The 27,682-nt window shown below is 44.7% G+C and overlaps 1 protein-coding gene across 1 annotated transcript in view; it reads left to right on the top strand.

Moving 5' to 3' along the window:
- Window positions 1-1,265: 1,265 nt before the first annotated feature.
- LOC120982378 (trichohyalin-like) overlaps window positions 1,266-27,682 on the top strand; it is a 32,011-nt gene continuing 5,594 nt past the window's right edge. The window contains exons 1-3 of the mRNA XM_040412479.1: window positions 1,266-1,372; window positions 21,692-21,844; window positions 22,921-25,759. Of these exons, the coding sequence (XP_040268413.1) occupies window positions 21,707-21,844; window positions 22,921-25,759 (2,977 nt within the window). The 5' untranslated portion in view covers window positions 1,266-1,372; window positions 21,692-21,706. The remainder of the gene's footprint in view (window positions 1,373-21,691; window positions 21,845-22,920; window positions 25,760-27,682) is intronic.

Here is a 27,682-nt window from a genome sequence, read left to right as displayed (position 1 = left end):
GTAGGCGGATGTGTTATATGACGGTTACGTGTTATATCAGGGTCACATGTAGGCGGATGTGTTATATGACGGTTACGTGTTATATCAGGGTCACATGTACGGGGATGTGTTATATGACGGTTACGTGTTATATCAGGGTCACATGTAGGCGGATGTGTTATATGACGGTTACGTGTTACATCAGGGTCACATGTAGGCGGATGTGTTATATGACGGTTACGTGTTATATCAGGCTCACATGTAGGCAGATGTGTTATATTACGGTTACGTGTTATATCAGGCTCACATGTAGGCGGATGTGTTATATGACGGTTACGTGTTATATCAGGCTCACATGTAGGCAGATGTGTTATATGACGGTTACGTGTTATATCAGGGTCACATGTAGGCGGATGTGTTATATGACGGTTACGTGTTATATCAGGGTCACATGTAGGCGGATGTGTTATATGACGGTTACGTGTTATATCAGGCTCACATGTAGGCGGATGTGTTATATGACGGTTACGTGTTATATCAGGCTCACATGTAGGCGGATGTGTTATATGACGGTTACGTGTTATATCAGGCTCACATGTAGGCGGATGTGTTATATGACGGTTACGTGTTATATCAGGGTCACATGTAGGCGGATGTGTTATATGACGGTTACGTGTTATATCAGGCTCACATGTAGGCGGATGTGTTATATGACGGTTACGTGTTACATCAGGGTCACATGTAGGCGGATGTGTTATATGACGGTTACATGTTATATCAGGGTCACATGTAGGCGGATGTGTTATATGACGGTTACATGTTATATCAGGGTCACATGTAGGCGGATGTGTTATATGACGGTTACATGTTATATCAGGGTCACATGTAGGCGGATGTGTTATATGACGGTTACGTGTTATATCAGGCTCACATGTAGGCGGATGTGTTATATGACGGTTACGTGTTATATCAGGGTCACATGTAGGCGGATGTGTTATATGACGGTTACATGTTATATCAGGCTCATGTAGGCGGACGCACACGGATTCCCTGTGGATTCCCAGCTGTTGCAGTCGGGCCCTATGTCAGGGGCCACAGGGTGCGTTCCCGGTACAGGCCGCCGGTGACTCCTCATGATTCAGGGGATTACTCTGCGGCAGGTGACGGAGTTCTCCATTGTCAGAGAGCAGCAGATCTCTGTAGTCACTGATCCTGATTATCAAGGGAGGGTGTGACGCCAGCACCCTGACGGGGAGGGATAGATGGGGCCTCGGGTGTGGAAATCAGGGTGTCACCAATGTCCTCCAATACCTAGAATATAAATCCACCCTGCCCGCTCTGCTCTCTGTCATCCCTGCCTCTCCGCACAGAGATCTGCAGCTCCTCTGGACAGGTAAGTCACCTCCAGGATCTACCATAAGTGTCCTATAAGTGGCCCACCCTGTGTCATGGCTGCTGTGAATGTAGTGCTGGGCTGCGTGTCAGTGTATACTGCTGTTGCATTCTGTACATGCTGTGCCTGTGGCTGGCCCTGTCATGTCTTCTGTCTTGTTGGGTCTCATTCCTTTGTATTCTGTGGGTGGTGCAAGGCCAATTTCCGACGAGCGATAGAAAAGCAGGGCCCAGGACGGGAGGTCACGCCGCACACATGTGACATGTCACTCATCAGAATCTGGCCTCGTCCCATGCTCTCCTTTACATCCAGAAACAGCGCCACCCTAGTCCATGGCTGTGTCTGGTACTGCAGCTCACAGGACTATCACTTGTGTGGGAGCAGTGGCTGTGGTTTACAGCTGGGAGTAGTCATCATCCTCTGCCATTACACAAGTGGCCCCCGCAGCTAAAGAAGGGCCTGCACTGTAATTTACCGCCTGGCGGAGGCCTGTTACGCCCTTGATGAATAGGTGGATGGTGCGTTACGCCCCAGGTGGCAGGATAGACGAGAAAAGCACGCTATGACCTGAAGAGCTTGCAATCCATCATTCCACTAGATGTCAGATCAATGATTTGCCATTCAATAATGACCCTACACCCATGACAGCGTTAACCCTTTCAGCAGAGCACTTTATACCCATGCACTGCCAGAGCTGGTCTGAGAAAAACCCCATAAGGCCTGATGCACACGCGTGCCCGCCGCCTCGTACATTAAGGACTGCAATGTACACGGACGCCACCTGTGCAGCTGCCGCACACAGATCCAGACCCGTTTAATGGGTCTGTGATCCGACTGCACCGCAAAAAAAACAGGACATGTTCTATTTTGTTGTGTTGCGGAGGCAGAAACACCAGGGCAGCGCTCGGCAGGACTTCTGTGGGGTTCTGTGCCTCCCTTCCACACCACTCCGTCCGGATTGCGGACCCATTCAAGTGACTTGAAGGGGTCCACATCCATGATACGGTGTGCACACGGCCAGTTCCCACTGTTTGCGGGCAGCATTACGGGTGGTTATATGGACAGCACAGTGGTTATATGGACAGTACAGTGGTTATATGGACAGTACAGTGGTTATATGGACAGCACAGTGGTTATATGGACAGTACGGTGATTATATGGACAGTACAGAGGTTATATGGACAGTACAGTGGTTATATGGACAGTACAGTGGTTATATGGACAGTACAGGGGTTATATGGACAGCACAGAGGTTATATGGACAGTACAGTGGTTATATGGACAGTACGGTGGTTATATGGACAGTACAGTGGTTATATGGACAGTACAGTGGTTATATGGACAGTACAGTGGTTATATGGACAGTACAGTGGTTATATGGACAGCACAGTGGTTATATGGACAGTACAGTGGTTATATGGACAGTACAGTGGTTATATGGACAGTACAGTGGTTATATGGACAGCACAGTGGTTATATGGACAGTACAGAGGTTATATGGACAGTACAGAGGTTATATGGACAGTACAGTGGTTATATGGACAGTACAGTGGTTATATGGACAGTACAGGGGTTATATGGACAGCACAGTGGTTATATGGACAGTACAGTGGTTATATGGACAGTACAGTGGTTATATGGACAGTACAGTGGTTATATGGACAGTACAGTGGTTATATGGACAGCACAGTGGTTATATGGACAGTACAGTGGTTATATGGACAGTACAGTGGTTATATGGACAGTACGGTGATTATATGGACAGTACAGAGGTTATATGGACAGTACAGTGGTTATATGGACAGTACAGTGGTTATATGGACAGTACGGTGATTATATGGACAGTACAGAGGTTATATGGACAGTACAGTGGTTATATGGACAGTACAGTGGTTATATGGACAGTACGGTGATTATATGGACAGTACAGTGGTTATATGGACAGTACGGTGATTATATGGACAGTACAGAGGTTATATGGACAGTACAGAGGTTATATGGGCAGTACAGTGGTTATATGGACAGTACAGAGGTTATATGGACAGTACGGTGGTTATATGGACAGCACAGTGGTTATATGGACAGTACAGTGATTATATGGACAGTACTGTGGTTATATGGACAGTACGGTGGTTATATGGACAGTACAGAGGTTATATGGACAGTACAGTGGTTATATGGACAGTACGGTGTATATATGGACAGTACAGTGGTTATATGGACAGTACAGTTGTTATATGGACAGTACAGTGGTTATATGGACAGTACGGTGATTATATGGACAGTACAGAGGTTATATGGACAGTACAGAGGTTATATGGGCAGTACAGTGGTTATATGGACAGTACAGAGGTTATATGGACAGTACGGTGGTTATATGGACAGCACAGTGGTTATATGGACAGTACAGTGATTATATGGACAGTACTGTGGTTATATGGACAGTACGGTGGTTATATGGACAGTACAGAGGTTATATGGACAGTACAGTGGTTATATGGACAGTACAGTGGTTATATGGACAGTACAGTGGTTATATGGACAGCACAGTGGTTATATGGACAGTACAGTGGTTATATAGACAGCACGGTGGTTATATAGACAGCACAGTGGTTATATGGACAGCACAGTGGTTATATGGACAGCAGAGAGGTTATTTGGACAGTACAGTGGTTATATGGACAGTACAGTGGTTATATGGACAGTACGGTGGTTATATGGACAGCACGGTGGTTATATAGACAGTACAGTGGTTATATGGACAGTACAGTGGTTATATGGACAGCACAGTGGTTATATGGACAGTACGGTGATTATATGGACAGTACAGTGGTTATATGGACAGTACGGTGGTTATATGGACAGTACAGTGGTTATATGGACAGCAGAGAGGTTATATGGACAGTACAGTGGTTATATGGACAGTACGGTGGTTATATGGACAGTACGGTGGTTATATGGACAGTACAGAGGTTATTTGGACAGTACAGTGGTTATATGGACAGCACAGTGGTTATATGGACAGTACGGTGATTATATGGACAGTACAGTGGTTATATGGACAGTACGGTGGTTATATGGACAGTACAGTGGTTATATGGACAGCAGAGAGGTTATATGGACAGTACAGTGGTTATATGGACAGTACGGTGGTTATATGGACAGTACGGTGGTTATATGGACAGTACAGTGGTTATATGGACAGCACAGTGGTTATATGAACAGTACAGTGGTTATATGGACAGTACAGTGGTTATATGGACAGTACAGTGGTTATATGGACAGTACAGGGGTTATATGGACAGTACAGTGGTTATATGGACAGTACAGAGGTTATATGGACAGTACAGTGGTTATATGGACAGTACAGTGGTTATATGGACAGCACAGTGGTTATATGGACAGCACAGTGGTTATATGGACAGTACAGTGGTTATATGGACAGTACAGGGGTTATATGGACAGTACAGTGGTTATATGGACAGTACAGAGGTTATATGGACAGTACAGTGGTTATATGGACAGTACAGTGGTTATATGGACAGCACAGTGGTTATATGGACAGTACGGTGGTTATATGGACAGTACAGTGGTTATATGGACAGTACGGTGGTTATATGGACAGTACGGTGGTTATATGGACAGCACAGTGGTTATATGGACAGTACAGAGGTTATATGGACAGCAGAGAGGTTATATGGACAGTACAGTGGTTATATGGACAGTACAGTGGTTATATGGACAAGTACGGTGGTTATATGGACAGCAGAGAGGTTATATGGACAGTACAGTGGTTATATGGACAGTACAGAGGTTATATGGACAGTACGGTGGTTATATGGACAGCAGAGAGGTTATATGGACAGTACAGTGGTTATATGGACAGCACAGTGGTTATATGGACAGCACAGTGGTTATATGGACAGTACAGAGGTTATATGGACAGTACAGTGGTTATATGGACAGTACGGTGGTTATATAGACAGTACAGTGGTTATATGGACAGTACAGTGGTTATATGGACAGCACAGAGGTTATATGGACAGTACAGTGGTTATATGGACAGTACAGTGGTTATATGGACAGTACAGTGGTTATATGGACAGCACAGTGGTTATATGGACAGTACGGTGATTATATGGACAGTACAGAGGTTATATGGACAGTACAGTGGTTATATGGACAGTACAGTGGTTATATGGACAGTACAGGGGTTATATGGACAGCACAGTGGTTATATGGACAGTACAGTGGTTATATGGACAGTACAGTGGTTATATGGACAGTACAGTGGTTATATGGACAGTACAGTGGTTATATGGACAGCACAGTGGTTATATGGACAGTACAGTGGTTATATAGACAGAACAGTGGTTATATGGACAGTACAGTGGTTATATGGACAGTACAGTGGTTATATGGACAGTACGGTGATTATATGGACAGTACAGAGGTTATATGGACAGTACAGTGGTTATATGGACAGTACAGTGGTTATATGGACAGTACGGTGATTATATGGACAGTACAGTGGTTATATGGACAGTACGGTGATTATATGGACAGTACAGAGGTTATATGGACAGTACAGAGGTTATATGGGCAGTACAGTGGTTATATGGACAGTACAGAGGTTATATGGACAGTACGGTGGTTATATGAACAGCACAGTGGTTATATGGACAGTACAGTGATTATATGGACAGTACTGTGGTTATATGGACAGTACGGTGGTTATATGGACAGTACAGAGGTTATATGGACAGTACAGTGGTTATATGGACAGTACGGTGTATATATGGACAGTACAGTGGTTATATGGACAGTACAGTGGTTATATGGACAGTACAGTGGTTATATGGACAGTACGGTGATTATATGGACAGTACAGAGGTTATATGGACAGTACAGAGGTTATATGGGCAGTACAGTGGTTATATGGACAGTACAGAGGTTATATGGACAGTACGGTGGTTATATGGACAGCACAGTGGTTATATGGACAGTACAGTGATTATATGGACAGTACTGTGGTTATATGGACAGTACGGTGGTTATATGGACAGTACAGAGGTTATATGGACAGTACAGTGGTTATATGGACAGTACAGTGGTTATATGGACAGTACAGTGGTTATATGGACAGCACAGTGGTTATATGGACAGTACAGTGGTTATATAGACAGCACGGTGGTTATATAGACAGCACAGTGGTTATATGGACAGCACAGTGGTTATATGGACAGCAGAGAGGTTATTTGGACAGTACAGTGGTTATATGGACAGTACAGTGGTTATATGGACAGTACGGTGGTTATATGGACAGCACGGTGGTTATATAGACAGTACAGTGGTTATATGGACAGTACAGTGGTTATATGGACAGCACAGTGGTTATATGGACAGTACGGTGATTATATGGACAGTACAGTGGTTATATGGACAGTACGGTGGTTATATGGACAGTACAGTGGTTATATGGACAGCAGAGAGGTTATATGGACAGTACAGTGGTTATATGGACAGTACGGTGGTTATATGGACAGTACGGTGGTTATATGGACAGTACAGAGGTTATTTGGACAGTACAGTGGTTATATGGACAGCACAGTGGTTATATGGACAGTACGGTGATTATATGGACAGTACAGTGGTTATATGGACAGTACGGTGGTTATATGGACAGTACAGTGGTTATATGGACAGCAGAGAGGTTATATGGACAGTACAGTGGTTATATGGACAGTACGGTGGTTATATGGACAGTACGGTGGTTATATGGACAGTACAGTGGTTATATGGACAGCACAGTGGTTATATGAACAGTACAGTGGTTATATGGACAGTACAGTGGTTATATGGACAGTACAGTGGTTATATGGACAGTACAGGGGTTATATGGACAGTACAGTGGTTATATGGACAGTACAGAGGTTATATGGACAGTACAGTGGTTATATGGACAGTACAGTGGTTATATGGACAGCACAGTGGTTATATGGACAGCACAGTGGTTATATGGACAGTACAGTGGTTATATGGACAGTACAGGGGTTATATGGACAGTACAGTGGTTATATGGACAGTACAGAGGTTATATGGACAGTACAGTGGTTATATGGACAGTACAGTGGTTATATGGACAGCACAGTGGTTATATGGACAGTACGGTGGTTATATGGACAGTACAGTGGTTATATGGACAGTACGGTGGTTATATGGACAGTACGGTGGTTATATGGACAGCACAGTGGTTATATGGACAGTACAGAGGTTATATGGACAGCAGAGAGGTTATATGGACAGTACAGTGGTTATATGGACAGTACAGTGGTTATATGGACAAGTACGGTGGTTATATGGACAGCAGAGAGGTTATATGGACAGTACAGTGGTTATATGGACAGTACAGAGGTTATATGGACAGTACGGTGGTTATATGGACAGCAGAGAGGTTATATGGACAGTACAGTGGTTATATGGACAGCACAGTGGTTATATGGACAGCACAGTGGTTATATGGACAGTACAGAGGTTATATGGACAGTACAGAGGTTATATGGACAGTACAGGGGTTATATGGACAGTACAGTGGTTATATGGACAGCACAGTGGTTATATGGACAGTACAGTGGTTATATGGACAGCACAGTGGATATGTGGACAGCACAGTGGTTATATGGACAGCACAGTGGATATATGGACAGTACAGTGGTTATATGGACAGTACAGTGGTTATATGGACAGTACGGTGGTTATATGGACATTACAGTGGATATATGGACAGTACGGTGGTTATATGGACAGTACAGTGGTTATATGGACAGTACAGAGGTTATATGGACAGTACGGTGGTTATATGGACAGTACAGAGGTTATATGGACAGTACAGAGGTTATATGGACAGTACAGTGGTTATATGGACAGTACAGTGGTTATATGGACAATACAGTGGTTATATGGACAGTACAGGGGTTATATGGACAGTACAGTGGTTATATGGACAGTACAGAGGTTATATGGACAGTACAGTGGTTATATGGACAGTACAGTGGTTATATGGACAGCACAGTGGTTATATGGACAGTACGGTGGTTATATGGACAGTACAGTGGTTATATGGACAGTACAGTGGTTATATGGACAGTACAGTGGTTATATGGACAGTACAGGGGTTATATGGACAGTACAGTGGTTATATGGACAGTACAGAGGTTATATGGACAGTACAGTGGTTATATGGACAGTACAGTGGTTATATGGACAGCACAGTGGTTATATGGACAGCACAGTGGTTATATGGACAGTACAGTGGTTATATGGACAGTACAGGGGTTATATGGACAGTACAGTGGTTATATGGACAGTACAGAGGTTATATGGACAGTACAGTGGTTATATGGACAGTACAGTGGTTATATGGACAGCACAGTGGTTATATGGACAGTACGGTGGTTATATGGACAGTACAGTGGTTATATGGACAGTACGGTGGTTATATGGACAGTACGGTGGTTATATGGACAGCACAGTGGTTATATGGACAGTACAGAGGTTATATGGACAGCAGAGAGGTTATATGGACAGTACAGTGGTTATATGGACAGTACAGTGGTTATATGGACAAGTACGGTGGTTATATGGACAGCAGAGAGGTTATATGGACAGTACAGTGGTTATATGGACAGTACAGTGGTTATATGGACAGCAGAGAGGTTATATGGACAGTACAGTGGTTATATGGACAGCAGAGAGGTTATATGGACAGTACAGTGGTTATATGGACAGCACAGTGGTTATATGGACAGCACAGTGGTTATATGGACAGTACAGAGGTTATATGGACAGTACAGAGGTTATATGGACAGTACAGGGGTTATATGGACAGTACAGTGGTTATATGGACAGCACAGTGGTTATATGGACAGTACAGTGGTTATATGGACAGCACAGTGGATATGTGGACAGCACAGTGGTTATATGGACAGCACAGTGGATATATGGACAGTACAGTGGTTATATGGACAGTACAGTGGTTATATGGACAGTACGGTGGTTATATGGACATTACAGTGGATATATGGACAGTACGGTGGTTATATGGACAGTACAGTGGTTATATGGACAGTACAGAGGTTATATGGACAGTACGGTGGTTATATGGACAGTACAGAGGTTATATGGACAGTACAGAGGTTATATGGACAGTACAGTGGTTATATGGACAGTACAGTGGTTATATGGACAATACAGTGGTTATATGGACAGTACAGAGGTTATATGGACAGCACAGTGGTTATATGGACAGCACGGTGATTATATGGACAGTACAGTGGTTATATGGACAGCAGAGAGGTTATATGGATAGCACAGTGGTTATATGGACAGTACAGAGGTTATATGGACAGTACAGTGGTTATATGGACAGCACAGTGGTTATATGGACAGTACAGTGGTTATATGGACATTACAGTGGTTATATGGACAGCACAGTGGTTATATGGACAGTACAGAGGTTATATGGACAGTACAGTGATTATATGGACAGCAGAGAGGTTATATGGACAGTACAGTGGTTATATGGACAGTACGGTGGTTATATGGACAGTACAGTGGTTATATGGACAGTACAGTGGTTATATGGACAGCAGAGAGGTTATATGGACAGTACAGTGGTTATATGGACAGTACAGTGGTTATATGGACAGCACAGTGGTTATATGAACAGTACAGTGGTTATATGGACAGTACAGTGGTTATATGGACAGCACGGTGGTTATATAGACAGCACAGTGGTTATATGGACAGTACAGTGGTTATATGGACAGTACAGTGGTTATATGGACAGTACAGTGGTTATATGGACAGCAGAGAGGTTATATGGACAAGTACGGTGGTTATATGGACAGTACAGTGGTTATATGGACAGCACAGTGGTTATATGAACAGTACAGTGGTTATATGGACAGTACAGTGGTTATATGGACAGCACGGTGGTTATATAGACAGCACAGTGGTTATATGGACAGCACAGTGGTTATATGGACAGCACAGTGGTTATATGGACAGCACAGTGATTATATGGACAGTATAGTGGTTATATGGACAGTACGGTGGTTATATAGACAGCACAGTGATTATATGGACAGTATAGTGGTTATATGGACAGTACAGTGGTTATATGGACAGCACAGTGGTTATATGGACAGCACAGTGGTTATATGGACAGCAGAGAGGTTATATGGACAGTACGGTGGTTTTATGGACAGCAGAGAGGTTATATGGACAGCACAGTGGTTATATGGACAGTACGGTGGTTATATGGACAGCACAGTGGTTATATGGACAGCATAGTGGTTATATGGACAGTACAGTGGTTATATGGACAGTACGGTGGTTATATGGACAGTACAGTGGTTATATGGCCTGTGCATTGGAAAGGGGGAATATCGTCCGAACGGAGCTGTGTGCTGAACGGTCCGTTACAATTGGTGGCAGCGGTGGGATCATTCTCACGGCCCAGAAGGACAGCTACAAGTCAACACCAGTTCCTGGATTACAAACTGAGGGCAACGCTTGTACCTGTACAGCGCCCCTATCTACAAAGGAACCAAAATTAGCAGAGCAAGCATGGAGCCCTGCTACACTCAGGAGGAGTTTGATAGAGAGGTGAATGGGGTGCTGTCTCTCTTGGGACCCAACCCCGCAGAAAACCTCATACAGATCGTGAAGTGGAGGATCAGAGAGTACCTGCAGGCCATGGCAGCGGTAGACAGGGGGGAGATACCCCAGCGGCCGAGCAAGTTCCGGGGAAATGAAGGTGCCGTCCTTCCTCCCCAACAGCCAAGTATTGTATTGGGAGCAGAGACAACCGGTCTCTCTCCCCAGCAGCAGTGTATGTTACAGGGAGCTGAAGGTGTTGTCCTTCCTCCCCAACAGCCAAGTATTGTATTGGGAGCAGAGACAACCGGTCTCTCTCCCCAGCGGCAGTGTGTGTTACAGGGAGCTGAAGGTGTCGTCCTCCTCCCCAGCGGCCGAGTGAGTTACAGGGAGCGGAAGGTGCCATCCTCCCTCCCCAGCGGCAGAGTGTCCTGCCAGGAGCAGAGACAGTCTGTCTCGCACAGTCGGTCCCCCCCTCCACCAGCAGAGAGAGATTCAGGGAGAGGAGCTTGTCATCCCCTCTCCCCAGTGACATAAAGTGGGTAAGGGAGATGAACTTGTTACCCCCTCTTCCCAGCGGCAGCCTAGCCCACCAAGGGGAGATGATAAGCCCCACACCCGTGCAGATAGGACCGTGGTCTCTGCACATGCCTCACAGGGGCTGGGGACGGTTGGTCCTGTTCCCCGGCAGCAGGGTTGTTCATCCAAAGGGGAAACAGCCTGTCGTACCCTCCAGCAGCAGTACCGGGTCCAGAGTGAGGAGCCTACTACGCCATTCCCTCAACTGGGCTCCAACCAGGCTACTCCCATGGTAGCACTGGCAGCAGGGCAGAGTACCGCTGGTCTCTACCCACTCAGCAACCCACCTATCCGGAGTGCCAGTAACCCCCAGAGCCGAGGTGGAGCTCCTGGACATGGACAAGCGACCCACTACTCCAGATGTAGTAACTCTTTATTGTGGGTGGGCTGTACTGCTGATTGTGTTCTGTGGGTGGGTTGCTGGACTAACCAGGGCAGTGACCGACAGGAGGTCCGATACCCTGTTAGTCTGATTGGTTAAGGGGAGAAATGTGGCGGAACCAGCTCCGCCACTTGTGCCTGTAGAGGACTGCTTGCCCGCCTTCTGCCTCTGGATTACGGCCCTTTAAGAACCATCTGGGGACATACTGTGGAGTTACTGGATGGCCACCAGTTCATGTATCAGAGGCACATGGTGAGAACAATGGATGGCGGCCATTTTAACTCACAGACAGTGTTTGGACTTTTCTACACGGTGCCATCTCGCCGGTATTTGGTGCACAAAGACATCGGGCAGCATTTTTAAACTGTACAACAGGGGACACATTATACAGTAATTATTTTTTATATAGCCTGTATATGTTCTGCGGAATCTGCATTAAACTGTATCTTCCAAACTACTGAACGGATCTGGGTGAATTTTGGATATGTGGTTCACCCAGATCCCCCGGTTCCGAGGATATACTGGTTATGGGGTTATTGCATGTTTTGGGGTTCCTGTGATATGTTTTATAAAACTGTATTTCTCTGCCTGTGATAATTATATTCGCCATTGTGTTCAGTAATCTTATCACAGGCAGAGAGGAGGATTTTGTGTGGGAGTGTCTGTGTGTATTGTACTGATTGATTGGTTGTATTTCAAACCCCTGGGGGCAGTACTATGTTTGTGGATTGTGAATAAAAGAGGCGGTATGCCCCAGGACAGCCAGTTCTGCTTGACCCTCAAGTGAAGTGCCGTCTCGTTATTGGGGGGATTGGATTGTGTGCTGATTGCCAGGAGTGTCAGCCGATTGTAGGCTTTTCCTGTTCCGCGGTTTCCAGTGTTCGTGTAGTTTGCAGTTCGGCAGACTGGTGCTTGCAGTAGCTGCCTGTGCATTGGAAAGGGGAATATCGCCTAAACGGTTTTTAACCTCTTGTGTGCTGAACAGTCCGTTACAGGGGGTATCTCACAGGGCCTGAACCAGTGTAGGCCTGAAGTAAATATATCTTTGCCCAAAATGGCTGTATTTCAAATCCCTGAATCAAACCCCTGTATGTAGAGGGAGTATCTCACACGGTCTGAACCACTGTAGGCCTGAAGTAAATATATCTTTGCCCAAAATGGCTGTATTTCAAATGCCTGATTCAAACCCCTGTATGTAGAGGAGTATCTCACACGGTCTGTACCACTGTAGGCCTGAAGTATATATATCTTTGCCCAAAATGGCTGTATTTCAAATCCCTGAATCAAACCCCTGTATGTAGAGGGGGTATCTCACACGGTCTGTACCACTGTAGGCCTGAAATAAATATATCTTTGCACAAAATGGCTGTATTTCTAATGCCTGAATCAAACCCCTGTATGTAGAGGGTGTATCTCACACGGTCTGAACCACTGTAGGCCTGAATTTAATATTGGTTCACCAAATCGTGGTATTTAAAATCTCTGAATATAACCCAAATGTATTAAGGGTGTATCTCACAATGACATCTGCATCAAAGGCTGCAACTAAATTTTTTGTGCCCAAACGAGTGTTTGTTTAACAACTGAATTTGACAGCAGTATATAAGCCTGGAATTTCACACGTGCTGATGCTGCAAGGCCTGAAAATAGTGTTTTTTTTGTCAAAAAATGTGTTTTTCAAACCCCAGAAAATGATGGGTGTATTTCTACCTTAAATTGCACACTGACTAATTCAGATGTTGTAGTTTGCCCAAAAAAATGGTGATTTGCAATGTGCACTGAGCTTGCATAAAATGGCTGCCGCCGCCGCTGCCCACCTAACTAACAGAATTATAAAAGTTATATTTTTTTTTTGATTGTGCCCTGCACCCACACAACTGTTTGTCAGTAGATCGCTGAGTTAGATTCTCTCCTATTCTCTCCCTGAAATCACCAGCCGCAACCTCTCCCTACACTAATCAGAGCAGAGTGACGGGCAGCGCTACGTGACCCAAGCTTATATAGGGCCTGGGTCACATGCTGCTCTGGCCAATCACAGCCATGCCATTAGTAGGCATGGCTGTGATGGCCTCTTGGGGCAAGTAGTATTACGCTTGTTGATTGGCTGCTGTGCAGACTTTAAAAATGCACCAAGAAAGCGCCGAACACCGAACCCGAACTTTTACAGAAATGTTCAGGTCCGGGGTCCAAAAAACCTAAAGTTCGGTACGAACCCGAATTTTACAGTTCGGGTTCGCTCAACCCTAATTGCTAGACAAGTAGGCAGTCCCGTGTTACATCATGGCATATTTACGAGTCCAGGGCGAGACACCCATTCACACACACACATGCATCCTGGAGTCCCAGAGCCCTGCACCTATAATCAGATAGTACCCTGCGCACTTAACCACAAGCCCCAAATCTGATGGAACCTATCAGGAGTCCCTCTCGCTGCATAAGTGAGTTTGTACAACTGCAGGTCAGCGTTTATTAGCTGGATCCAGGAACCAAGTGTGGGGGCTCTTTGGTGGTTTCCAATTCAAAAGGATTGTTTTCCTCCCATAGAACATAAGTAGACGGAGCAACTTCCTTCCATATTTGGTAGGAACCCAACAAACAGACCGTAGGAGAGAGTATCCCCGGGAGCCCCAGCTTTGAGGAGATAAAATCACAAATTTCACTCTAGTACCCCCGCATGAGAAGACAAGTCCATATCGTATGATACAAATAACCTCTCGGCTCTCCACACCTGGTACAAGAGCTGGAGGTACCGATAGAAACATGTACGGGGTAAATTGTATTCTCTGCGAAGACTCTCAAATGAGCAGAAGACCCATCTACATACAATTGTCACGGCCTTTGCTGTGTGCGCCGTGACACTTGTGCCATGCTTGCGGTTGCCGGTGGCAACGTGTTGCTGTTATGGCATGTGGTGGCAGTGTCTTGGCTTTGGCTGTGTGCGCCGTGACATGGTTGCCACGCATGCTGTTGCCGGTGGCAACGTGGTGGCTAGGGTGTGCACTTCCCCTTTAAGTTGTAGCCTTTCCCTGTCTGGTGCTGTAAGGGTTAACCCCCTGATTGGGCGCGGTCACTAGGTGCTTCTTATACCTGTGGCCTTTGGCCAGGAGTCAGTTGTGCTCCAGCCGTGGTGTGTGCTGGAGTTAAGCTCCTTGTCTGGTTGTTCCATCTTCCAGTGTGAGGGCCACCTAGTGGGACATCGATGTCTCCTGCATTTCCCCTACCTTACCTGTGGTTATGTTTGGTGTGGGTATATGTTCTGGGGTGGTTGTTCGCCTAGTTGTTGTTTTGTGCACGGGTTCCAGTCAGTGTGTCTGTGGCAGGTAAGTGTGTCACTGGTCTCACTTACCTGCCATCTCCTTATGCTGTATGTTTTCCCCTCTCCTTGCAGCCTGGCCTCAGATAGAGACTCCTGTTCCTCCATTACTGGGATGAACAGGTCGTCTCTTCCCGACTCCTTGGTGAGTGATTACCAGGGCGACTTAGGGTCTCTAGGAATCCTGAGAATGAGCCGTCCTACCATCGGGGTCCGCTCATACGGTGAGGAGTCAGGGAGAGGATTAGGGACGCTGTAGGAGGTGACCTGCTCCCTTATTACTCCTTTTGGCCAGGCTGATCCCCTTTTACCCTTTGACACCACATGGTGGGGGGTTTCCCCCACTCCCCACCAAGATAACAATTATGTGAGGTACTTCACACCCCTTTGGGGCCCAAATTCATAGTCCGGTAAGTGACACAGTTCCTGCAATTGCTTATTGCGCCACAATGGTATATACGGGGACCAAGCATCAGTCCCCTCACTCTCCATGTGCGTCGCCACAAACTGCTTCCAAGCCATCATCACCACTGCCGCCATCGCTTCAAGGCTGAGGTCACTCCCCCCTGATATGCCTCATAAGAGCCCACCAGAGCCGCCTCTAATACCACTGCAGGATTATTAGCATCCGACCTGATCCACCAAGAGGCATACACTAACTGGGCAGCCATACTGTATAGTACCAACACATGTCTGGTAGTCTTAAACCTCCCTGATTATAGAAGGCTTTCAAAGATTTCCTAGCAATGCCAGGGGACTGGTGTTTCCACAGAAAAGGGGACAAAAACCTAACCAGGGAATCGAAATGGGTACGGGGGATCTTTGTAGGAGCTGCTCTGTATAAATATAAAAGTTTCGGCAACAAAACCATTTTTATCATATTTTTTCTACCTATCAATGTCAGTGGCAAATTTTCCAAAGCCTCCAGTTTACGAGTAATATACTCCATAGTGGGGACTACATTGAGCCGATAGAACTGTTTGGGATCTCTGTGTACCTTGATCCCCAAATAGACAAAACATTCAACTATAAACGTGACAGGGGCGTTATATCTGCGGGATCCATCTCATCTATTAAACAGAGACTAGATTTACTCCAATTGACTCTGAGGCCTGAGTATGTCCCAAAGCCGTCTATGGTATCCAAAAGAGCCTCCAGGGAGGGACCTGCATCGGCTAGATACACCAGTAGGTCATCAGCATAAAGCAAAATCTTTTCCTGCATTCCAGCTATAGACCATCCCTCAATCAAACCCGATCTATTGACTAATTGGGTAAGGGGTTCCATAACTAGGGCAAATAACATAGGTGATAAGGGACACCACGTCTAGAACCTCTATGAAGGGCAAAGGGACATGACAGGCAAAAGTCTCTGCGCAGATGCGAACGTGAATGCGAACGAATCTGCACATCCCCATAGGATAGATGGCGACCATACGGCGAACAATAATTTTTCCACAACAGTTGCCTCCATGAATGTTGGGGGCAATCTATTGCACTCAAAGGCGTAGTTAAAGAGTTTTAACAACCGCGCACTTTGTCTATATCCGTCTTATACCATCCGGACCAGGAGATTTCCCCACCATCATGCTTTCTATTGCTGCCCTAACCTCCCCTACCTCAACGGGAGCATCCAGAAAAGATCTGTCCGAGTGGGAAAGTGGCGTAAGCTGGACGTTCTTCAAAAACCCCTGAATATCACTAACTGCATAGGGCGTTTTAGAGGTATTTAAGTCAGAATAAAAACAGGCAAATTGAGTACAAATATCCCCTGGTTGGGAAAACTGGGTTCCTTCCGCATTAGCAAAAATAAGGGAGACCACTATCTGGGGATTTTCTGTTTTCGCTAAATAAGCCAAAGCCCTCCCATTTTTGTCCCCTTCTGAGAACACCACTTGTTTCTAATACAATAGCTTCTTCTGAGTATATTCTAACAGATGAAGATGATATCTCCTCTGAGCCTCTTCCCACTCACCTCTGGTCTCTGGGCTAGGACTCTGAGTATACTCATGTTCTTTGTTAGCTATCTCTTCTTCTAGTTTGGTCCTAGTACACACTAATTCTTTCCTATGTGAGGCAATGGCATGTATAAATGTGCCGCGCTGCACCGCCTTAAAGGCCTCCCATTCAACAGTAGGATTAGTAGACCCCTCATTTGACGCCCAGTATTCAGTTGCTCCCTCAAGAGCTGCACAGGCCACCAGTAACACCTCCAGCCATCTAGCATTGAGTCGCCACAGCCTGTCCAGGGGTGCCAGCGGCATGGCCAAAATCACTAGCATCGGGGCATGGTCAGAGATACCCCGCGGAAGGTATTCCACCTTAAGACAGCCACGGCAATAACTTCCTGTTCACAAACACCAAATCTATACGGGACAATGTATCAACAGAAGCCGAGTGACAAGAATATTGACGATCATTTGGGTGAAGAAACCTCCATCCCTCCAACAGAGCGTGTGCATCGGCCCAGTTGGCAAGTGACCATTATGCGAGGTCTGCGGGCGGAGTCTATCTGCAATTGGATCCAGAACCGCATTCTAGTCACCCATCATGATTAGAGGGTCAGTCGGCAAAGTCGATACCTTCCCCATAATATCATCTAGTACTCCTCTCTGAAAGGGGGGAGAATGTATAGGCCCACCACTATGTAGTCTCTTCTCCGCATAGCAGCGTGTATAATAACATACCGCCCAGACAGATCGGTCTGCACCGAGTGGAGTTTAAAAGGTATTGATTTAGATACCAGGATAGAGACTTCCCTGGCGTAATTACTGTATATAGCATGGAATGATGAACCCACCCATGGGCGCTTCAATGCTAACAACTTTTGACCTCTCAAGTGAGTCTCCTGGAGTAGTACCATATCTGGGGAAAATTTCTTCAAGTAGTTGAAAACAAGAGATCTTTTCACTTTGTCATTAAGTCCCCTGACGTTCCGGGAGATAAAGTTACAGCACGCCATCATGTAATAGGGCCAACCACATAAGTCACAAAACTCCCAGGACATCCAGGCCATTCACTCACCCACACACTCCACAAGACAAAAGACAAACATACATAATGTGACGGTATCATCTGTGTCACCGTCTAGTATTCCCTTCTTCCCATGTAATAGCACAGCCAAATAATCCACAGAGCAATAAATCGCTATTATCGCCGGTATCGCTCTATAAGTCCATACATGAGCCAAAGCTGAATGCTGGAAAAAGTTTACTGGAAGCACCAGGCACTCAAACATACAATTTCTTTTATCCCCTGCTCCCATGCAAGGGAGACACCCACAATAAACATACAGTAACCCATAACACAAAGGTTACAACCCACATAACATCCTCCCCTCTGCCTGTGATATAATTATGGTACACAATGGTTAACATAATTATCCCAGGCAGGACAATACACAATGTCCTCTGTCCTGGAGACAACCAAGGTGTAATTCTATTATCTCTCAGGACAAAGGGAAATCGCCAATACACACGGGGAGACAATAGGACAGACATCACTTACTCAAAAATACAATGCCCCCCCTTTACAGTACACATAGATATTTAACACATCCCAAAATGGCACAAATTAGACCAGGAATTCAAAAGTTAGTAAAACTTTCTTTGGCCTGGCTGTACTCATGGCTTTTCTGTCCAAAACCGGTTCTACACAGTCTTTTGTCCTAGAGACAATTGAGAAGTGAGGACAGAGGCAAGACTCTATTAGCCACATGGTAGCAAAAGACAGCAAAATACATGAACTTATATGACTATGCAGCTATTGCATAAAACCGGTGCATTCAACATGGGACCGTAATCACATGGTAAGAGGCTGGCAAGTAGTCCTCTCCAAGTACTCGTGGCAAACTCAAAAGAGGGGAGTTTGTCACACATAACATTTAGTAACCCATAACAGTGGCAATGTTAGGCATGACCCCCCACCCTGCCCAGACCATCCCAACCTATCTGAGCCTATCATCCCAAACTTAAGGCTAGCAATTTTTTGCTAAATTGGAGAGTCCCAGTAAACGTAAACTAAACAGTCCCCAATTTAACCTGAGAACGTGTAAATCGACGGTAAGTGAAGACGTTCAGACTATCTTCAGCTCCCACAGATTATTTGGACATCCGTGAAGTGCACCATGGTATTGAAGCCTAGGAAGTCCTGGAAACTCAGCCTCTCCCGTCAAGCCAGTCCGAGGCCTCCTCTGGAGTAGTGAAGAATTTAACAGAGTCACCATCTTGGATCCTTAAGTGAGTCGGATACAGCATAGCATAACGGAGGCCCTTTTCCCTCAAACGAGCTCTCGCCGCAGAAAACTGGCGTTGCAATTTTTGGACCTCCGAGGAAAAGTCCAGGTAGAACGAGATCCTGGAGTTTTCAAATCTAATATCTTGTATCTGACGGGCTGCCGCCAGGATAGTATCACGGCCCCGATAATTTAGAACTTTCAATATGAGGGGGCGCACCGGAGCACCCGGCGGCAAGGGCTTGGTAGGTATTCTGTGCGCTCAACTACAAAAGTGGTGGAAAGATCTATGGGATCCAGACATTTTTTGATGAGCTGCTCTGCAAAGATCTCCGGCGACTGGCCCTCAGCCTTCTCCTGTAGGCCCATAATACTTATGTTATTTCGCATATTACGGTTCTCAGCGTCATCCACTTTAGCTTGCAAGGCCTTCACCTGCTGCTGTAGGGCTCTGACGTGATTCTCTCCCAAGTGGGCCACATCATCCACTTCACCCAATCTCCTTTCCACTTCAGTGGTTCTGTCCCGGATTTTATCAATATCATGCCTAAGACAGGTGAGGTCAGACTGTAGGTGATCTATTTTAACTGTGAGAGTGGACTGACACTGTGTGATAGCTGACATTATTTTACTCAAATTGATCGCCTCTTGGTCAGGCGGGTTATCAAACCCCTTGTCTTCCGTTTGACTCATGACATCCACCAATAATTTAGGAGGTAGGGGTCCACCAGAAACTCCCGTCTTGCGGCCCATGTATATACGGCTTGAGATAGGGAGGCAGAAGAGGTCTGTCACCCCCCAGACCCAGGTAGAGCAAGCGGTCTTTAGGTCAGACAGACCAATCTCCCCACAGAGAGCAGTGTACAGTTGTGGCCAAAAGTTTTGAGAATGACACAAATATTAGTTTTCACAAAGTTTGCTGCTAAACTGCTTTTAGATCTTTGTTTCAGTTGTTTCTGTGATGTAGTGAAATATAATTACACGCACTTCATACGTTTCAAAGGCTTTTATCGACAATTCCATGACATTGATGCAAAGAGTCAGTATTTGCAGTGTTGGCCCTTCTTTTTCAGGACCTCTGCAATCCGACTGAGCATGCTCTCAATCAACTTCTGGGCCAATTCCTGACTGATACAACCCATTCTTTCATAATCACTTCTTGGAGTTTGTCAGAATTAGTGGGTTTTTGTTTGTCCACCCGCCTCTTGAGGATTGACCACAAGTTCTCAATGGGATTAAGATCTGGGGAGTTTCCAGGCCATGGACCCAAAATGTCAACATTTTGGTCCCCGAGCCACTTAGTTATCACTTTTGCCTTATGGCGCGGCGCTCCATCGTGCTGGAAAATGCATTGTTCTTCACCAAACTGTTGTTGGATTGTTGGAAGAAGTTGCTGTTGGAGGGTGTTTTGGTGCCATTCTTTATTCATGGCTGTGTTTTTGGGCAAAATTGTGAGTGAGCCCACTCCCTTGGATGAGAAGCAACCCCACACATGAATGGTCTCAGGATGCTTTACTGTTGGCATGACACAGGACTGATGGTAGCGCTCACCTTTTCTTCTCCGGACAAGCCTTTTTCCAGATGCCCCAAACAATCGGAAAGAGGCTTCATCGGAGAAGATGACTTTGCCCCAGTCCTCAGCAGTCCATTCACCAGACTTTCTGCAGAAGATCAATCTGTCCCTGATGTTTTTTTTGGAGAGAAGTGGCTTCTTTGCTGCCCTTCTTGACACCAGGCCATCTTCCAAAAGTCTTCACCTCACTGTGCGTGCAGATGTGCTCACACCTGCCTGCTGCCATTCCTGAGCAAGCGCTGCACTGGTGGCACTCCGATCCCGCAGCTGAATCCTCTTTAGGAGACCATCCTGGCGCTTGCTGGATTTTCTTGGACGCCCTGAAGCCTTCTTAACAAGAATTGTGGTTATATGGACAGCACAGTGGTTATATGGACAGCACAGTGGTTTTACGGAGAGTACGGTGGTTATAAAGCCATCACATTGACTATTAGTGTAGAACAGTGATGTTGGCAGATGATGACTATCCAGTCCATTGTAACTCTAATCATCCTTACGATGTGCGGCACACTCTAAAGAGATGTAATTCCTGGCTGTAATCTTATTTGTCCTAACAGCTTTCTCACTTTTTTCTTCTAGTGTCATCAAGCAGCCATGGCAAATCTCCTGACGGCTATTCGCAGGATCATAGACACCTTTCACTGTTACAGCAGCCGCACAGCACCCTGTGACAAGCTGGACATCACTGCATTTCAGAGCCTCATTGAGACACAGTTTGCAGATGTAATTGAGGTGAGATCCTACCTGATGTATGCAAGTTACTTAATAATGTAATGTCCACAAATACTTTAGTATTTTACTTTCTGCAGTTTGTGCTCCAGAGCTGCTCTTCCTAATATTTCTAAAAAAGTTTATTTATTGGTCACTCAGTTATAATACACATGGTTTCTTTCCTGTACCTTCATCCATTTATCAGCTGGCAGACACTTGTCCCAATGCCTCCCCCCATTAACATGCATACTCAGCTTGGCAGAGAGTGCATGTGTTCTGAAAGAGTATAGTTACTTACACATTCCTCTACCAGTGGAGGAGCAATTGTGATGATGATTAGCAGGGCTGGTGATTAGCATCTCCTATCACATTGCCAGACAGTGCATCAATGATTACCCTTTCTCATGAGTTTCCTCCTCCGATTAGATTATTTACATTTTCTGTGACTGGTTGGATGTCCCCAGATCTTGTTTGTAGCTGTCCTAGGGTATAACTGCTCAACCTTTTATACATACCTGGAACATGGGTCATTATGATAGAAGTGGGACAGTCACACAAAAACTTTCTCTATCTGTGGGGTCACATTGTGCAATGTAATCTATGACTTTTGTGAAAATATCCACCACTTTAGTTACACAAGGTTTTACAGTCATAAACCACAATGCAAGTTGCATGTGTCTTTGATTTACCTGACCTTTCTGCAGTTTATTTGCAATATCATACTGTAGGTCTGAAACAGTCATGAGATCTGCTGTTCTTAGTGTAGCCCCAGCCTAAAAATGATAGTTAACTCAGGATGTCAGCCAAAGCAGTATGAAGTTATATTCTATGTAGGTTACATGAATCAATGCGAACGTCAGACTTGGAGCTGAGACTCCAAATATCAACATATTCATCTACCAGATGAAAATGTACACAAGTTAATGATGGTGTCCATATGAGGAGTCAACATCCACCTTGTAAATTAATGAACTTGCTGCATGTTTCCAAAAGTAACATACACTCATTAGGGTTAATAAAACAATCCAGTGGTACATAGTTTACGTTACTCTCTACTGGTGTTTTCCATAATTTAGTCATTATTTGTGTCTTTTTAGGATTCTGGAGACCCACACACAATTGAAGCAATACTGCATGCCCTTGATCAAAACAATGACGGTGAAGTGGACTTTAAAGAATTTCTGGAGCTTGTAGCAAAAGTTGCTGTTGCTTATTTTGAAGCACTGAGGCCCCAAAAAGGTTGTCGGATATGTGCAGCCCAAAAAGGGTTGTTGCTGCAATCATCAACATCATCAAAAACTTCTGAATCAACCCAGAAACAAAACATAACCCAGACACAAGACTCAGTCCAAAAAGAAGATCCAAACCAAAAACAAGATGAAACTCAGAATCCAGACCCCTTAACTCAGAAACAAGAACCCTTAACCCAGAAGCAAGATCCAAACCAAAAAGGAGATCCAACTGAGAAAAAAGATCTAACCAAAAAGCAAGACTCAACCCATAAACAAGACACAACACAGAAACAAGGTCCAAACCAGAAACAAGACTCAACCCAGAAATTAGAATCAACCCAAAATCAAGATCCAACTCAGAAACATGATCTAACTCAGAAACAAGACTCAACCCAAAAACAGGAACCAACCAGAAAACAAGAATCAAACAAGAAACAAGACCTAAATGAAAAGCAAAATACAACCCAGAAAAAAGATTCAACCCAGAAACAAGACTGCTCAACTCAAAAACAAGATCCACCCCAGAAACAAGACTCAACCCATAAACATGACTCGACCAAAAAACAAGATCCAACAAAGAAACAAGACTTATCCCTGAAACAAGATGCAACCCAGAAACAAGACTTACCCCAGAAACCAGACTCTACCCAAAAACAAGATCCAGCCCAGCAAAATGATACGACCCAAAAGCAAGATAAAATCCAGAAACAAGAATCAACCCTAAAACGAGATCCATCACAAAAGCATGACACAACCCAAAAACAAGAACCAACCAAAAAACAAGAGACACCTCTGAAACAAGACTCAACCTGGAAACAAAATCCAAACTGGAATCAAAATCCAACCCAGAAACAAGAACCAACTCAGAAACATGAGCCAAGCGGGAAAGAAGACTTGATCCAAAAACAGGATCAAACCCGAAAACAAGAATCAACCCAGGAACAAGACTCATCCCAAAAACAAGAACCAACCAATAAACAAGACCCAATCCAAAAACAAGATCAAACCCCAAAACAAGAACCAACCCAGAAACAAGACTTAACCCAAAAACAAGAACCAACTCTAAAACAAAACCAAATACAGAAAAAAGATTCAACCCAGAAACAAGATCCAAACCAAAAACAAGATCCAACCCAGAAACAAGAACTAATAAAAAAAGATCATACCCCAAAGCAAGATTCAACCCAGAAACAAGAACTACCTCAGAAACAAGACCCAGCACAGAAACAAGATTCATCCCGGAAACAAGAACCAACCCAGAAACAAGACTCAGCCCAAAAAACAGTTCCAACCCAGGTACCAGATCCAACCCAAAATCAAAATTCATGCCAGAAACAGGACTCAACCCAGTCTCAGGACTCAAAACAGAAACAGGACTCAACACATAAGATGGGCTCAACCCAGAAACATGACTCTACACAGAAAATGGACTTAAACCAGAAACAGGACTCAACTCAGAAACAGGAGCCAACCCAGACACAAGATCCAACCCAGAAACAAGATTCAACCCAGAAAAAAGATCCAACCCAAAAACAAGACCCAAACCTGAAGCACGACTTAACACAGAAACAGGACTCAAAACAAAAACAAGACTTAACAAAAAAACAAGACCCAACCCAAAAACAAGACTCAAAGCAAAAACAAGATTCAACCCAGAAAGAAGATCATACCCAAAAACAAGACTCAACCCAGAAACGAGACTCAACCCAGAAACAAAACTCAACTCAAAAACAAGACCCTAACCAGAAACTAGACTCAACCCAGAAACAAGACCCAAACCAAAAACAAGTCTCAACCCAAAAACAAGACTCAAAAGAGAAACAAGACCCAACTCAAAAACAAGAACACACCAAGACACAAGACCCAACCCAAAAACAAGACTCAACGCAGAAACAAGACTCAACCCAAAAACAAAACTCAACACAGAAACAAGACCCAACTCAGAAACAGAAACCAACCAAAAATCAAGACCTAACCCAAAAACAAGATCCAACCCAAAAACAAGACTCAACGCATAAACAAGACCCAACCCAGAAACAAGACCCAACCCAAAAACAAGATCCAACCCAAAAACAAGATCCAACCCAAAAACAAGACACAACCCAAAAACAAGACTCAACACAGAAACAAGACCCAACTCAGAAACAAGCACCAACCCAGAAACAAGACGCAACCCAAAAACAAGACCCAACCCAAAAACAAGATCCAACCCAAAAACAAGATCCAACCCAAAAACAAGACCCAACCCAAAAACAAGATCCAACCCAAAAACAAGACCCAACCCAAAAACAAGACCCAACTCAGAAACAAGAACCACCTCAGAAACAAGAATCAACCCAGAAACAAGAATCAACCCAGAAACAAGACCTAACCCAGAAACAAGACCCAACCCAAAAACAGGACTCAACGCAGAAACAAGACCCAACTCAGAAACAAGAACCAACCCAGAAACAAGACCCAACCCAAAAACAAGACCCAACCCAAAAACAAGATCCAACCCAAAAACAAGACCCAACCCAAAAACAAGACTCAACGCAGAAAAAAGACCCAACTCAAAAACATGAACCAACCAAGAAACAAGAACTAACCCAAAAACAAGACCCAACCCAAAAACAAGACCCAGCCCAAAAACAAGACCCAACCCAAAAACAAGACTCAACCCAAAACCAAGACTCAACGCAGAAACAAGACCCAACTCAGAAACATGAACCGAGCCAGAAACAAGACTCAACCCAAAAACAAGACTCAACGCATAAACAAGACCCAACCCAGAAACAAGACCCAACCCAGAAACAAGACCGAACCCAAAAACAAGATCCAACCCAAAAACAAGACCCAACTCAAAAACAAGACTCAACACAGAAACAAGACCCAACTCAGAAACAAGCACCAACCCAGAAACAAGACGCAACCCAAAAACAAGACCCAACCCAAAAACAAAACCCAACCCAAAAACAAGATCCAACCCAAAAACAAGATCCAACCCAAAAACAAGACCCAACCCAAAAACAAGACTCAGCTCAAAAACAAGACTCAACCCAAAAACAAGACCCAACTCAGAAACAAGAACCACCTCAGAAACAAAAATCAACCCAGAAACAAGACCCAACCCAAAAACAGGACTCAACCCAGAAACAAGACCCAACCCAGAAACAAGACCTAACCCAAAAACAAGACCCAACTCAAAAACAAGACCCAACCCAGAAACAAGACCCAACCCAGAAACAAGACCAAACCCAGAAACAAGACCCAACTCAGAAACAAGAACCAACCCAGAAACAAGACCCAACCCAAAAACAAGACCCGACCCGAAAACAAGACCTAACCCAAAAACAAGATCCAACCCAAAAACAAGACCCAACCCGAAAACAAGACTCAACCCAAAACCAAGACTCAACGCAGAAACAAGACCCAACCCAAAAACAAGACTCAACGCATAAACAAGACCCAACTCAGAAACAAGACCCAACTCAGAAACAAGAACTAACCCAGAAACAATGCCTAACCCAAAAACAAGACCCAACCAAAAAACAAGACCCAACCCATAAACAAGACCCAACCCAAAAACAAGATCCAACCCAAAAACAAGACTCAACCCAAAAACAAGAACCAACCCAGAAACAAGACCTAACCCAAAAACAAGAACCAACTCAAAAACAAGAACCACCTCAGAAACAAGAACCACCTCAGAAACAAGAATCAACCCAGAAACAAGAATCAACCCAAAAACAAGGCCCAACCCAGAAACAAGACCCAACCCAAAAACAGGACTCAACGCAGAAACAAGACCCAACTCAGAAACAAGACCCAACCCAGAAACAAGACCCAACCCAGAAACAAGACCCAACCCAAAAACAAGACCCAACCCAAAAACAAGATCTAACCCAAAAACAAGACCCAACCCAAAAACAAGACTCAATGCAAAAACAAGACTCAACGCAGAAACAAGACCCAACTCAGAAACATGAACCAACCCAAAAACAAGAAATAACCCAGAAACAAGACCTAACCCAAAAACAAGACCCAACCAAAAAGCAAGACACAGCGCAGAAACAAGACCCAACTCAGAAACAAGACCCAACTCAGAAACAAGCACCAACCCAGAAACAAGACCCAACCCAAAAACAAGACCCAACCCAAAAACAGGACTCAACCCAAAAACAAGACCCAACCCAGAAACAAGACCCAACCCAGAAACAAGACCCAACCCAGAAACAAGAACCAACCCAGAAACAATGCCTAACCCAAAAACAAGATCCAACCCAAAAACAAGACTCAACCCAAAAACAAGATCCAACCCAGAAACAAGACCCAACCCAGAAACAAGAACCAACCCAGAAACAATGCCTAACCCAAAAACAAGACCCAACCAAAAAACAAGACCTAACCCAGAAACAAGACTCAACCCAAAAACAAGATCCAACCCAAAAACAAGACCCAACCCAAAAACAGGACTCAACGCAGAAACAAGACCCAACTCAGAAACAAGACCCAACTCAGAAACAAGACCCAACTCAGAAACAAGCACCAACCCAGAAACAAGACCCAACCCAAAAACAAGACCCAACTCAGAAACATGAACCAACCCAAAAACAAGAAATAACCCAGAAACAAGACCTAACCCAAA

Source organism: Bufo bufo, chromosome 11, assembly GCF_905171765.1.
Source record: "Bufo bufo chromosome 11, aBufBuf1.1, whole genome shotgun sequence".
Lineage (NCBI taxonomy): Eukaryota > Metazoa > Chordata > Amphibia > Anura > Bufonidae > Bufo > Bufo bufo.
The sequence above is the reverse complement of the archived record's forward strand: the minus strand, read 5'-3'. Positions and strand labels throughout refer to the sequence as shown.